This window comes from Uranotaenia lowii, chromosome 3 (assembly GCF_029784155.1).
Source record: "Uranotaenia lowii strain MFRU-FL chromosome 3, ASM2978415v1, whole genome shotgun sequence".
In the NCBI taxonomy this organism is placed as follows: domain Eukaryota; kingdom Metazoa; phylum Arthropoda; class Insecta; order Diptera; family Culicidae; genus Uranotaenia; species Uranotaenia lowii.
The window spans coordinates 163184867-163200059 of NC_073693.1; the positions used below are offsets into that span (position 1 = coordinate 163184867).

Sequence of the window (15193 nt, forward strand, 5' to 3'; positions counted from 1 at the left end):
GAAATTTTTCATCTAATATTAAATTTTTATTCAATGTATGAAAAAGTTGAAACATTTAGTTAATAAATTTAACTCTTAAATTAATTGTTTGTTTTGGTCCTTCTGAAAGTTTATGCTGGATTCATATAATCAGGCTCTGTTTATTTTTAAGCTTATCATTTAAAGTAAATAATTTTTCTACGTTAAGTATGATATTTTAGTTTATTTTCTATTACTGATTGTATTATCAAGTGCAAATTTAAGTTCATTTATTAAAAATAAGACTAGAAATGTTGAAGTTTCACAAACAAATAAAATTTATAAGTGGCGTACCTGTTGCCATAAAACACATAATGCGATGTCATAAGTTGGTGAGTTTTCAGTTCACAAAATGATAATTTGAAGGATGTCAATAAAAGTACAAATGAAAATAATTTGTTTTACTTTGTATCATTTTTAATGTTTTAACAATCATTTGGTACTCTCATTTTTTCATATAAAAATAACAAAACTACTAAACTTCAAAACTAACAAATGTCAAATTGAAATGAAATGGTCAACAATAAATATTAAAATTAATCGAAAAATGTAGCAACTGAACTGAATGATTAGAAATTCATAGAACATTGGCAATGGGCGCGCTCGCAATCCCGGTTTACGATTTCTCATGTGTTAAACAGAGAAAGCAATTGTTGCGGCAAGAGTGGAGAAAACCGAGTGCTGCCTGTAGCTGTCATCAGATTGACATTTCGATCTGGTAACATTGACCGTTGGAGCGGGGGCAGAGTGAAAATTTATCTTTGTTGAGAAAGTACCGTTATGATAGTTTTGAGAAAAAGTACCACGCGACGCAACAGTAGAAAAGTTTGTTGATTTAGTGCGGCATTAAGAGGTTTTCGGTTGTTTTAAAGTTAGAAGATTTGTGAACCTTTATTGTACCAGCTGGAGGGACAAGTAAGTGGTCTAGATGTAGATTGGAACTATTTCCTTTATTCATTTTGATTGTTCGCACAGATTCGTAGCCAGGACAAGTTTAGATTTGCCTTTGATCGAGGTGTAAAGCCATTATTGTTGTTGTGAACATTTAGCGTTGCGGTGAGCAGGGATGGAAACGAAAGGATTTTGATCCGACTAACGTTTAGTCGTCAAGTGTACAAGTCGCGATCTGTACAAACCGAGAGCAAAATCATATCCCCTCGATAGAGGATTTTTATTGAAACGATGATGGTTGAATACCGACAAACACATTTTGAGATTGTGTGTAGCTCGGGGAGGAGAGCTACCCTTTTTGCAAGCGAACTTTAACCAATCGCAACGTACGCTTGGCTCGCTGAGAGTGAGTGTCTTACGTACACAGATCCATGTGGATCCGAATCGGATGGCGCAAACGAAGCTACAACATATGACAGACGACGTGGATGGAAGTTCAACTGTCGGCCGGCACATGTTGAAGATTTTTTTTGGCTTAGCGCACGGACATGGGAGTTTTAACTGATTTATCCAAAATTTATTTCTTTGTTTTAGATCACTATAGCACTTTTAATATAATAATTAGCTTGATTAATATGATTTTTTTTAATTTTTGTATTGAAAGCTCCAAGCAGAAGCTGATAAAACTGGAATAAACTCAAATTGGTTAAAATGAGGTGCTTGGAAATAAGGAAAAATCCGGAAAATTTCTGGAATTTCAAAGCTTTGCCAGGAAGCTGGAAGTTTCCCCAAATCACCGGGAAAGTGTTCTTTTTTTAATGTTCATTTAATTGATATTTAGTGATATTTCGTTAAATCTTTGAACAGGTATCAGCACCAGTTCGCTACATATGAACATAAAGATAAAGTTTTGCTCATTTTGCTGTTTTGCTTTTTTGCTGTTAACAGTTTGAAAACTCAATTAAACTTTTCTGATTTAAATTAGGCCGATTTTATGATTCCGTGATACTAAATGATATCAAACGTCTAAACTTGAAGAACACATTCGTTTTTTCTAAACGCAGTTTGTGTTTGATGTTTCCAGTTTTTCTTTATTAAAACCTCAAATATACATTTTTTTCTTTAAAAAAACTATTCTTAATATGTTGAGTCTGTTTAGATGTTATAAACCATTTTCAAGAAACTCCCATATTTATAAAAATGTACCACCAAACAGAATTTTACTGGAGACGTGGAATCCTTGTCTATAAAATTACAAAATTATAAAAATGTTTTTTTGTTGAATATTTTGTGTTCATCTTTGTTGTTTCATCTATGTTCACATTTAAAAAAAAATTATAAGTAAGCTGAAATTGCCAAAAAAAGTCGCTTATTCTGTTTTATGTTCAATAAAAGGTTAAATTTTGATTCAATTTCAAACAATTGAATTCCAATGACATTCAAAAGTTCACATTGCACGTGAATATTCGAATATGAGAGTATTTCTTACAAAATTGGTAAAAAAAAGTTCAAAAAAATAAATAATCTAGTCCAGCAAAAATCATAATTATCAAATAAAACATTTTATGAGCCAGTTTTTGTTCAAATACAAACACATGAATTTCGTAGAAACCTTTAAGTTATTATTCATTTCTTCTTAATATGTATTTTTTATTCATTATTCTGGCATAAGGGATTCAAAATCTTGTCAGATTATAAATTATACAATTAAGTTGAGTTTTTTTTTTTCAAATTGACATTAATTCCCGTTAAAAAAAGAATACAATTTTAATTGCTTGATTGGTTTCTATTACTTTTTTTTCGGAAATATCTCCGTTTATTGCACAACATTGAATCGAAATTACATTTAACTGATAAAATCCAAAAATCAGCTCAAACCTATTCAGATGTGTTATTATATAGATTATATAGATACAACGCAACCAAATTCACGTTTTTTCGAAGTGTCAAGAATAATTTAAAAGCGCTGAATGGACAATTTTTTTCACTAGATCTAAAACTTGCAATTTAAGGTTCAACACTTGAAAAAAAAACAAGCAAAATCATTTGAATATCATTTGCATTTTTGGATAAAACTGTAGAATGATTCGAAGAAGCTGAAATTTAAGGTTTAAATTGAATTATAATCTTTCACTCAGACCGCAGGTTATTTTGACTTCTGAGAAAAAAGTTGGAAAGGGTCCCTCTTGCATGATTTTTCATAGTTGTTGTTCAACCACGCTCTTTTTAAGACATGAATCAAAAGATCCGTAGTCCTTTACTTGTTCTGAAAATTGAAAAGCTATGCAGAATTTAAATTCTATTTTAAATTAATTACAACTACTTAGTTTGAATTTATTTTATGTTTTTTAAAAGAATGTTGTTTCATTAGTGACTATTTATTGATTTTATCAATATCCTACACATGATTCGGATTCAGGATGCAAAATTCTTCCAATATCATGTTTTTAACATAGACTCCGATAATTGTGTTCCCATGTGTTATTTAAATGGAACATAATTTAACACACTTACATAAAAATCAAGCATCGAAGTGTTAAATTAAAAACTGCAATTTTAAAGATGAAAAAAAAAACGATTGTTTTTTACAGTTACTAAAATACATATGGAAAAAGCAGGGTTGAAAAGAAGCACCTTTCAACACTGATTTAAACTAAATATTACTAATTAAAAAATGCCTCTGAAATCTTCAAACAGAATGATGGAACTAAAATCCTGGACCTGGGTCAACGTAAATGAGTAGTTCAGAAATTTTTTTTTCGTTTTTTTATTTATGCTACAAGTTATGAAAAGTAGATTTTTCAGCACAAGTCGAGGATTTATCGAACGAGACTTACCGTGAAATAAAATTTTTTTTTGCCCTTTCGACGGAAACCATCGGGCATCAAACAGAAAGGAAGTCTAGCGAATGACTGCAAATGAAAAAAAAACAGTGCCGAAAAGTAGCACACCGGTTCTGAACTCTTCTTTTCGATACGGCCGTTTCAACACAGAATATAAAAAAGCACGTTATTTATGAAGTCTATAGATTCTAAATATCATTTTTTTAACTATTTTATTTTTTTCCGGAATTTATTTCGTTTTTGTGTAATTTTTTAAAGATATTTACTGCTTGCAACAGTTTTCACCCAGTTTTCCACCCCGACCCTCCGCTCCCCCCCCCCTCTTCCAATTTTCCATTTTCGCGAAAATACATGAACTGCAAACCGTAATGGCCATGGCCTAGGACAGATGAGCGAAAACGGAGAACTGTTTGTAGAATTTTGTGGAAACAACAACATGGTGATCGGCGGATCGCTCTTCCCCCATCGACCAGCACATAAGGTCACTTGGGTATCCCGAGATGGCCGAACAGAAAATCAAATTGACCACATCTGCATCAGCCGAAAATGGAGAAGGAGCCTTCTTGATGTCCGCAACAAACGAAGCGCAGACATTGCATCTGACCATCACCTCGTCCTTGGCGAGATACGACTGAGAGTTGCGCGTGTCCAACGGCGCGAGGAGAAAGTCGGGTGTCGATACGACGTCCGCCGGTTGGAGAATCCAGAGGTGAAAAGGGCATACGTTGAACAGCTAGAATCCCGAGCCTCGGAGCTGCCGACAGACGGAACAGTCGAAGAACAGTGGTGTGGAATCAAGAATGCCTTTATCACGACGAGCCATGGTACTCTCGGTAAAGTTTGTGGAAGAAGAAGTGAATGGATGTCGGATGAAACTTGGAGGATGGTCGATGATCGGAGAAAGGCGAAAGTCGGAATTGAGCAGGCATGTACCGGGTCAGCCAAAGCAGCCGCCCGCTTACGATATGCGGAGCTGGAAAAGGCAGTTAAACGAGCTTGTAGACGAGACAAGAGAGCCTGGACAAACTCCCTAGCCGAAGAGGGAGAAAGAGCCGCCGCCAATGGAGATATCCGATTACTTTATGACATTTCTCGCCGCCTCAGTGGTGCAAGGACTAATGCAAGAATGCCGCTAAAAGACCGAGCAGGTCAGTTATTGACCGATCGAACAGATCAGCTCAAACGATGGACTGAGCACTTCGAACAACTCTTCCGAGTCACGAATAGCGATGGCCAACAGAATCTGCAGCTCGAAGCGCCAACAGTAAGTCGCATAAATGGCGTCAACTCGGAAGCGCCTTCGCTGGCTGAAATAGAAGCGGCAATCAAAAACATGAAATCCAACAAAGCACCTGGGATCGATTGCATCCCTGCTGAAATGCTCAAAGCCGACCCTGCCCTATCAGCACAAATGTTGCACCGTCTTTTCGCTGACATCTGGGATACTGCAACATTCCCGGCCGACTGGATGCAGGGTATCCTCGTAAAGGTCCCGAAGAAAGGAGACCTGACAGAGTGCGGTAACTGGCGAGGCATAACGTTGATCTGTACAACCCTCAAAGTACTCTGCAAAGTGATCCTGAACAGGATCCAGGAGAAAATAGACGCTACACTCCGACGGCAACAAGCTGGATTCCGATCCGGACGATCATGTGTGGACCACATCACAACGCTACGAATCATACTGGAACAAATCAACGAATTCCAGGACTCTCCTCTGCTGGTGTTCGTTGATTTCGAAAAAGCATTCGACCGACTTAACCATGAAAACATCTGGGCGGCTCTAAGGCGACGAGGGGTCCCAGAGAAACTAGTCCATCTCATCGAAGCACAGTACGAGGCATTTTCGTGCAAGGTCTTGCACGACGGTGTCTTGTCCGAACCAATCCCGGTAACTGCTGGAGTGAGACAAGGATGTATTCTATCACCGCTACTTTTTCTCATCGTAATGGATGAGATTCTGATTGGATCGATTGACTGTGCACCGAACCGAGGATTGCCGTGGAATCCTTCAACAATGGAGCAACTGAACGACCTTGACCTGGCTGACGATATTGTTTTGCTCGCCCAAACACAACCAGATATGCAGAGCAAACTCGACGATCTCACCGAAAGTTCCAAGGCAGCAGGTCTCAAAGTCAATGTCGGAAAGACCAAGTCGATGGAGATCAACACAGGAAATCCCTCCAGTTTCATGGTAGCTGGGCAACAAGTTGAGAAAGTGGAGTGCTTCCAGTATCTTGGTAGCCAGATAACGCCTGATGGTGGTACCAGAAAAGACATCGAAACCCGGATAAGAAAGGCCCGATTTGCGTTTGCGAGTCTCCGAAACATCTGGCGGTCACGCCAGATCTCTCTACGAACGAAAATCCGAATCTTCAACTCAAACGTCAAATCCGTATTGCTGTACGGGTGCGAAACTTGGTGCACATATGCGGTAACGACGCGAAAACTGCAAGTATTTGTAAACCGCTGCCTGCGGAATATCATCCGCGCTTGGTGGCCTGGCAATTGGATCTCGAATGAGGAACTACATCGCCGGTGTCATCAAAGGGCGCTAGAAATCGAGATTCGGGAACGTAAGTGGAGATGGATTGGGCACACGCTGCGAAGAGATGAAAACGAGATTTGCAGAGAGGCGCTAGATTGGAATCCAGAAGGTCATCGAAGAAGAGGCAGACCCAGAAATTCGTGGCGGCGAAGCCTAGCCGCTGAAATCCGAACTGTCGACGAGAATCTTGACTGGGACCAGGTGAAGACGCTGGCTCCGGATCGTCAACAGTGGAGGTCTTTTACCACGGCCCTATGCACCGGAGGATCGGCGCGGGATCATTAAGTAAGTAAGCAAACCGTAATATGCCAAAAAAAGCTCAAACACATCCACTTAACCAACAACCAAGCACCACCCAGCAAGAGCTACTCTCTTAATCTTCCCAAATATAACAATCGTAACGCTATGATTACCAAAAAATCGCATGTTGTACATATCCCGATCTTTTCTAAGTCAGGATCTGTACGTTAGGAGATTCGCATTTTGTTGCAACCACTCACAACAATCCGTATGTACGATATTGGAAGGCATAGCGAGAGCGCTCATCAACGACTTTCTTTTTATCTTGCTTTTTTAAGATTGTGGTAACTCGCCACTCTCGGAGATCTCCCCACATAACAGGGACAGAGCAGAGAGCATCGCTTGCTAGGAGCGATTTAAATGTGTTCTATGGTTGGTCGCTCCCTGCTCAAAAGTCGCTAGAAGAGATTTTCTTCCATCCCTGGCGGTGAGTACTAAATATTTGAATAACTCTGTAAAGCATTATAAATCAATTCTAAACCATAAAACAGGTTAGGCCAACGGCGAAAATTATAAAGTTGCTAGGTTTCGTTTGGCTTGGAGAGGTCGACTAAATGTAAGTCTAGCTTATCCATTTACATAACCTCATTCTGACGATTTTGTATTTTGTATTTTTAGTCTTGAAGTATTTCTATACACCAGTTTTGTATTGGTACAAATATACTGTCGGAACTCGACCCAATCCCCTGTTTTTACTGACCTACGGCAACAGCAATAGCCTTCACTCCGATTTGCTATCGTTCTTATGGAAATATGTGTTAAAGTAAAGAGCAAGCTTTATTCTTTTTAGCAAGCCCAAGCCCAATCCAAATTTGGATCGTTTTTGAAAAATTAAAATTTAAAGTGATTTTTGCTTTAATAATACCGTGTGAATCAAAGTGCCCATCGGCCTGAATGTTTCGCTTTTGTTTTCATCGCTATTTTCCTTCTTTCTTTTTCGGATCCATTTCTGCCTCCTCCGCTTCCATCATCATCGTCATCGTCATCCGTGGGGAACGCGATGACTGGCACCAAAAGACGATCTGTCACAGAAATCTTCGCACTTCATCAGCAGCAGCAGCAGAAATTCGAGAGGAACCAGATAAAAAAGTTGTTTCATCGGGTTGGAAAATAATGGAAGGTACCGTAACCGACGCCAAATTCCCTGCCGGATCGTTGGTACCGAAACATGAAACCGGTGCGCTCGGTTTTGTCCGTAAATGGCCAGCATACAACGGGCAGGGTGCCACGATTGCCATCTTCGATTCCGGAGTCGATCCCCGTGCCAAGGGGTTGGAGGTGAGTGAAAATAGATATCGAACAATGGCAGCTACGAAAACATTAAAGGAATTTTGTTATCAAAATGCATTCGCGTCAGATTCATTCAATGAATCGAAGTACAAAATGCTGAGTAATTGAACCAGTACCGGGTGCTAGTTAAATACAGAACAAAAAAAAAAGTTGAAAAATTGACGAAATTCTGGTCATCAACAGACGAAAGGGCATATTGATATTTTATGTTTATTTGTAATTTTAACCTGTTCTTTTCGTAAAGCAACAAATTTGCTAAAACAATTTTAAAAAATATTCCTTCTCTGATGTACATAATTGATTTACATATTTTTACATGCATTTAAAAAAGAGTTAACTTTTTAGTTACTACAGGAATTATTTTATTAAATCACTTGTAACTAAATTTTTTTTTTATCATTTTATGAATTTCGCAGACAAAAATCCCAAAAACAAATATGCAGGTTGTTTAATACTCCGTTATTTTGAAATTTTAATACAAATTAAACACCAATGTCATTCAAAACCGTTTTTTCTCACAGAGGTTCCTAAACCTAATTAGAAAAAAAATCTTAACTCGTAATTCTTTATAAAGCTAATTATTATAACTGAAACAGGTTGTTTGATGGCTTGTTACTTCTATCTGGTGCACCCAAAAAGTTTTTCTATTCTTCTGGAACCCTCCAGATCATTTATTTTGCATCACTTCTCAACCTATCTCTACAAAATTGATGATTTTGAAACTCTTGATCATAAGAAAATAATCAGCTAGAATGATTGAATTTTAACGCAATTCAATGTCGACGAAAACAATATTTTCAACATTTTTCAAATTAAGAATACAATTAAATAAAAATTGGCTCAACAAATTATAAATAAATTGTGTAAATACCGTAAGGTACCTTCTACAATGACCGGAGAATGCTTTGATCAGGATGCTGCAATGAGCTTTACTAGTTAACAATTAACTCGATATGATTGGAGATGGTTTTTCTAAAAATAATTTTATTTGACGACAAGTGTCCAACTCTTCCCAGTATCGTTTATGCTGGTTAGGGGACCAAGTTTGAATTTGGTTTCTGAACCAACATGGCGATATTGGAACAGCCGGCTCTGATCCGCAAAATTCCTTTTCCGATCCAGCTCTGGCGAGTTCGTCGGCGCACTCGTTTCCAAAAATTCCGGGTTCGGGTTGTTCGGGTGAAGGTTTAATTGCCTTCAACAAGTTCTTTGATTGCTTTCCGGCATGCGATTACAAGTTTTGATCTAGAACTGGAAGCACTAAGTGATTTGATAGCTGCTTGGCTATCTAAACAGAAATAAATTGTTCTAAACATAATTTTCTTTTGAAGTACAATTTGCACTCCATACATAATAGCATATAGCTCAGCCTAAAAGACTGTACAATATTTACCTAGAGGTTGAGCATCGTATAGGTCAGAGTACATTTCCGGGCAGAAGGAAGAAGATGGAAGGTGAACAACGTTGCAGAGCAACACATTTCAATCGGAATGTTTTCGTCGAAGTGTTAAACTAGTAGCGGAAATAAGGATGTTTATTTCTTCTTTCAGACAATCCCCGGGGGAGGCCCGAAAGTGATTGAACGTTTCGACTGTTCCGGATGTGGTGATGTGGATACCAGCAAATTGGTGACGGCTCAAAGCGATGGTACTATCGTTGGGTTGTCCGGACGGGTCCTGCGACTATCGAAGGCAATGAAAGCCAAAGCGATCAACGGAGAGTTTCGCATAGGACTTAAAAGTATGCACGATCTGTACCCATCGCGTATTCGGGAGAAAATCGTTGCCGACTCGAAGCTGAAACATTGGGATGATCCACACAAAAAGGCACTGGCCGAAGCTAGCCGAGATATTGTTGACTTTGAAACGAAGAATCCGACCGTAGCTAGCCTAGGGCTGAAGGACAAACTGACGAAGGAAAATCTAGATGGTACGTTGGATTTCTTGAACGCCTGCGAGAAAAAGTATTCCGATTTGAAGACTACCTACGATTGTGTTTTGTACCAGACCGAGAGTGGTTGGATTGCAGCTATCGATACAACTGAAACCGGTGATCTGGAAAATGCAGTTCACGTGCGCGAATATAGTAAGTCCCGTGAAATCGTCAACTTGGACGATTTCTTGTCGATATCCATCAACGTACATGATGGCGGAGATGTGTTGGAGGTTGTTGGCATTTGCAGTAAGTTTAAGAGGTCAAAAAAATCGAAAGTTCTTGCATATTCAGATTTTTTTTCTTGCAGCGAGTCACGGAACACACGTGGCTTCCATTGCCTGTGGTTACCATCCGGAGAATCCTGAATTGGATGGAGTGGCTCCAGGAGCAAAGGTAGTATCCTTAACAATCGGTGATGGTCGGCTTGGATCGATGGAAACGGGAACAGCGCTGGTGCGAGCCATCATTAAAGTGATGGAACTTTGTGAGGCTGGTTGCAAGATTGATGTTATCAATATGAGCTACGGTGAGCATAGTCACTGGTCAAATGCTGGGCGGGTTGGTGAGTTGATGAGTGAGCTGGTCAACAACTACGGCGTTGTCTGGGTTGCTTCAGCAGGTAATCATGGGCCAGCTTTGTGCACCATTAGCACTCCACCAGACATAAGCCAACCCAGCTGTGTTGGTGTTGGAGCTTTTGTTTCGCCTGAAATGATGGAAGCTGAATATGCCCTGAGACAGAAACTTCCGGGCAACGTTTATACGTGGACTTCCCGTGACCCCTGCACCGACGGAGGTTTTGGAGTAACAGTTTGTGCTCCTGGGGCCGCTATTGCTTCGGTACCTCAGTTCACAATGTCGAAGGCCCAGCTAATGAACGGCACAAGTATGGCAGCTCCACATGTAGCCGGGGCAGTTGCTTTGCTAATATCTGGTCTGAAGCAAACCAACACTCATTACACGGCATTTAGCATTAAACGTGCTCTGTGGAATTCCGCTACCAGAATTGATTATGTGGACAAATTTGCTCAAGGCAATGGATTATTGAATGTAGAGAAGGCGTTTGAAAACTTGACAACGTATTCGGGGCATGTTGAAACCGATCTTCGGTTTTCAGTTACTGTTGGCAGTAACGGAGCAAAGGGTATCCACATCCGAAATGGGCTTCTTACAAAACCGGAAGAATTCAGCGTTAATGTTGAGCCGGTATTATTTAATGATAAATATGCTGGTAAGTTTAAAAGTAGCTGTAAAAATTTGAAGGATTCTCACAAAATTTATATTGCAGCTCCACCAGAAAAAATAAATTTCAACGTCAGACTGACATTGATTCCTACTGAAGCTTGGATTCAGTGCGGCTCGTTTTTGGACCTCTGTTACTCTGCTCGCACATTCAGTGTTAAAATAGATCCTACTGGATTATCAGCAGGTGTCCACAAGGCATGGTAAATCCAAGTTCAAATGTCTTACTTTTCGTTAGTGCCTTAAATCTTATATTATTGCAGTATTAAAGCTTTCGATTCGGCTTGCGTCGAAAAGGGTACCTTATTTGAAATTCCCGTGACTGTAGTTCAACCGATGGTAATCGATCCGAAAACACTAGAATACAGCAGTCCGGAAGCAGTGGTCTGTAAACCGAATACAATTCTGCGAAACTTTTTCCTGGTACCGAAACACGCAACCTGGGCAGTTCTGGAGATGATATCAACCGATGCTAATGACACCGTCGGCGGAAAGTTCTTGATCCACACCATGCAAATTATGCCAATGAAAAACTGCAAGGCACAAGAGAAACAAAAGATTCTTCCCGTTAATAGTGTTACAACCACCGTTCATCCGTTCCAGTGTGTGGTATGTTGTAAATAAAGTTGCATAGTATGTTTGAATATTCTCATCTATAACTGTTTTTAGGGAGATAATATTCTAGAAGTTTGTATTGCAAAGTATTGGTCAAATTTCGGGACCGTTCCGTTGAAGTATTCCATCAAATTCCATGGCATTTCGCCCCTGAATGGAAGTAAGTCGTCAAATTTCGCTTCAAAGAAACTACAGTTAAATTAACTTGATCATTATTTTAGGTATAATGCATAGCGCCAGTGGTATTCATCGCATTGATTTGACCACCCTGACTACCGAAGAAGTTCTTCCCACCGTATCGTTGAAAACCGCCGTTATGGTCCTTAAACCGGTGGAGACCAAAATCAGTCCACTGACTACTCGAGATGTGATTCATCCCTGTCGTCAGATCTATCAAAATCTTTTGACCTATAATCTGCACTTAAACAAGGCCCAAGAGATTGCTTTCTATGCGCCGCTTTTCAGTACCGTTCTGTATGAAAGTGAATTTGAATCACAATTCTGGATGGTGTTCGATTCTAACAAAATGATGGTTGGTTGTGGCGATGCTTATTCAAACGATTCGTATTTGAAACTGGAGAAAGGTGACTACACGATAAAACTACAAGTTCGGCACGAGAAAAAGGATATTTTGGAGAAGGTTTCCGAAGCAATTTTCCTAGCAAATATAAAGCTAGCAAGTAGCTTAGCCGTAGACGTTTACAAATCATATAACCAAGCTATTGTTAATGGGAAAAAGATCGCATCTTGTATTTTCCCAGCTGGGGTCACAAGGCCCGTTTTCCTGTCTCCGATTTCCAACGACAAGTTACAAAAAGCCTCGTTTCCGAATCAGTGCTCTTGGCTGCAAGGAACCATCACGTATGCCAAGGATGAAATGGGTAAAAAGTGCGACATCTACAGCTTCCGATATATTCTAACTGAGGGACCTCCAGTGAAAAAGAACGGAGGATCTAGTCCTAAAGAAAATAAAAGTAAATTTGAAGAGTACAATGAAGGACTGCGGGACTATCAAGTTTCCCAGATTGCCAAACTAGATGGGGATAATGCAGAATTCGTTTACCGAGCTGTATTGAAGGAAAATCCAGGCTTCTTGGGTGCACATCTGGCTTTGATTGATAATCTAGATAGTGGTGAACTGAAGAACCATATGCCCTGTACATTCAGTGCTAGTTTAGAGAAAATGGAAATCGAATCGTTGGCACTCGTCAAAGTAAAACTGCTAAAAATAATCGAACTTGCAGAACAAGTAATGAAAGCTATTGATCAAAATGCCCTGCTAGCATATTATGGTTTGAAGACAGATAACCGTTCGAATGCCGCTAAAATTAAAACGTGAGTATCGGACTGCTAATTTTAATTTGTGGATCAACATTAATTAAGTGGATCAAATAAGTCTATTTTGAATGCAATATTTATCTCTTTAAACTTGCCTCTGACACAACTCGGGTTGCAGTAAATAATCCAAATATTTTTTCTGTTACTCATATTAGGCAAAACTGATTTTAATCAGATTTTTGTTTTTTTTTGCATTTTTCCTTCTGTTATATAAGGTCTTATGTCCGTGCCTACATTATGTAAGTTCCTCTTAGTTTTTGTCAAAACTATGTTTTAGAATAGGTGAGATTGTAATGTGTATGTCTGTCGTTGTTTAGAAGTGCAGGGTTTCTTCAGCGATGAATTTACTGTATTCATATTCATTTGATCGCATTTAATGGGTGATAAGAAATGAAACATTCGCAGAAATATTAAGTAATACCTATTATAATAATAGATTGTTTTGGAAGGAAGGCATTAAAATATGACTTTAAAATATTGGTGAAATTGACACACATATCAGATTGGAATGTGCTTTCCTATTGCTATTAACCTAAATTATTTTCAATACCCTCTTTCGCAGACAAATGGACAAGCAGAAGCAACAGTTGCTGGATGCCTCCCAAAAGAAACTGATCGCCCTGAGTAAGCTTCGTACCATCAAAGCCACCGTTGAGGCCAACGAAGTAGTGGGAGATGCGTCCCTTGCCACGGAACAGTTGGAAGAAATTGAACAAATTTTCAACGATGTTGGAAAGTTTATCGATTACACTGACTCTAAGGTGACTATTTTTTATCTATTTCTTGCTCACTTATTAATAGTAACATTTTTTTTGCTTTTCTATTTTAACCCCTAACAGGTTCTGCTATTGTCGATATGGCACGCGTTCAGCTTCAAACAGTACGGGCGGATGCTCAAATATCTAGGTAAATTGTACGAAGACAAACTGGCTCGGGAAGTGCTAGAGGAACAGGTTAGGGTTGTCAGTGAAATGAAATGGGCTCACGTGGAAAAACTTTTGAACAAGATGATTGTTACCTCCAACCCTCAGGGATATCGACTGTTCTAAATGTCTGCAGAACGAAAAAACAAACAAAAGTAGATAGAAACAGCTCTGCTAATTATAGCAATTGGTTCAATGCTTAAATGTCATTCAGATTTTACAGGTTTAATATCAATCAATAGTAACAAATTTTTTCAGCACCATAGTAATTCAGTTCGTTTATTGAAAAAGACAAAGAATTCTGATCGAAAATATATGGAAAGCTTAACTTGATTCAAGCACAAACGGCAATTCGGTGAATATATTATTCTAAAACGGTAACTGAATATTTTTTCAGCGTAGTGAAAATTGTTCTGATCGTCTGTAACAGACAAGAAGTCTGTAGCAACTATTTTGTAAGAATTATAAATTTTTGTGTTTCAAATGAATATGGTCGATTTATATATATAATAAAAATTATAAGATTTCAAACATCAGTGGATTTTTTTCTTTAGACATGACAAGTTTGATAAGCCTTCCTTCAATCATTTTCGATACTCAGTTGACTCGACGCCTAATAAAATTACGTGTTTTTATGTAAACAAAAGTTCGTGAACATAAAGTATAGAGACAGTATATCTACGGATTATCAAGGCTCCGCCCAACTTTTTGCAGAATTTTTCAAAACGAGTTACCAGTCATCGGAAGCCTCTGGTTTATTAGTAACTCCACAAGACCCCCTAGTAAATGAGATTAGGTTGACGATTCTCGAAATCGAGGCAGGTATCGAAGATCTAGACTATGGGTGGCCAACACTTTCAACAGGCGGGCCAAATTTTGGATTTGAGATTAGCTCGCGGGCCAAACAAGAAATTTTTCATTCATATTCAAGTAAAAAACAGGATACGCTATTACAATGAAAAATTTCTGCTTCAAGTTCAGATTCATCCTAAGAAACTTTGTTTTATGCATTTTTTTTTTCAAAGAATTTTTTCACAGTCTCGCTTGTACCTTGGTACGTTGCACATCGCTTTGTGTGAGCTTGCAGAAAACTAATTTTTTTCTCTTCTCTTCACACGCTATTGTTGAGCCGTGCAATGAATCCCATTGATACTTCAAGGTCACCGAGGAATGATGTACGAGTGCGGAAGTACCACGATAATTATGTTGGACCATATTTGGTCATGGCTGAATCTGTTGCTGGAAAT

The 15193-nt window shown here is 38.8% G+C and overlaps 1 protein-coding gene across 2 annotated transcripts; it reads left to right on the forward strand.

The window, feature by feature from the left end:
• Positions 1-222: 222 nt before the first annotated feature.
• LOC129755665 (tripeptidyl-peptidase 2) lies at positions 223-14482 on the forward strand. Of its 2 annotated transcripts, XM_055752279.1 has the most exons (10): positions 223-350; positions 7621-7881; positions 9444-10074; positions 10136-11059; positions 11117-11273; positions 11334-11679; positions 11740-11845; positions 11907-13020; positions 13586-13784; positions 13863-14482. In XM_055752279.1, exons 1-10 carry the CDS (start codon positions 270-272, stop codon positions 14070-14072), a joined length of 4029 nt encoding a protein of 1342 aa, XP_055608254.1. In that variant the 5' UTR covers positions 223-269; the 3' UTR covers positions 14073-14482. The 2 variants fall into 2 exon arrangements, with proteins under 2 accessions (XP_055608254.1, XP_055608253.1); XM_055752278.1 differs by lacking the exon at positions 223-350 and having other exon boundaries at positions 7608-7881.
• Positions 14483-15193: the final 711 nt, after the last annotated feature.

What these genes read in the sequence shown, in the direction of transcription:
- LOC129755665 (XM_055752279.1), top strand. Translation starts at nt 270, where the DNA reads ATGTTGAAGTTTCACAAACAAATAAAATTTATAAGTGGCGTACCTGTT. An exon ending in CCCGTGCCAAGGGGTTGGAG is followed by an intron (nt 7,882 to 9,443) that starts GTGAGTGAAAAT and finishes TTCTTCTTTCAG; the next exon opens with ACAATCCCCGGGGGAGGCCC. An exon ending in AATGCCGCTAAAATTAAAAC is followed by an intron (nt 13,021 to 13,585) that starts GTGAGTATCGGA and finishes CCTCTTTCGCAG; the next exon opens with ACAAATGGACAAGCAGAAGC.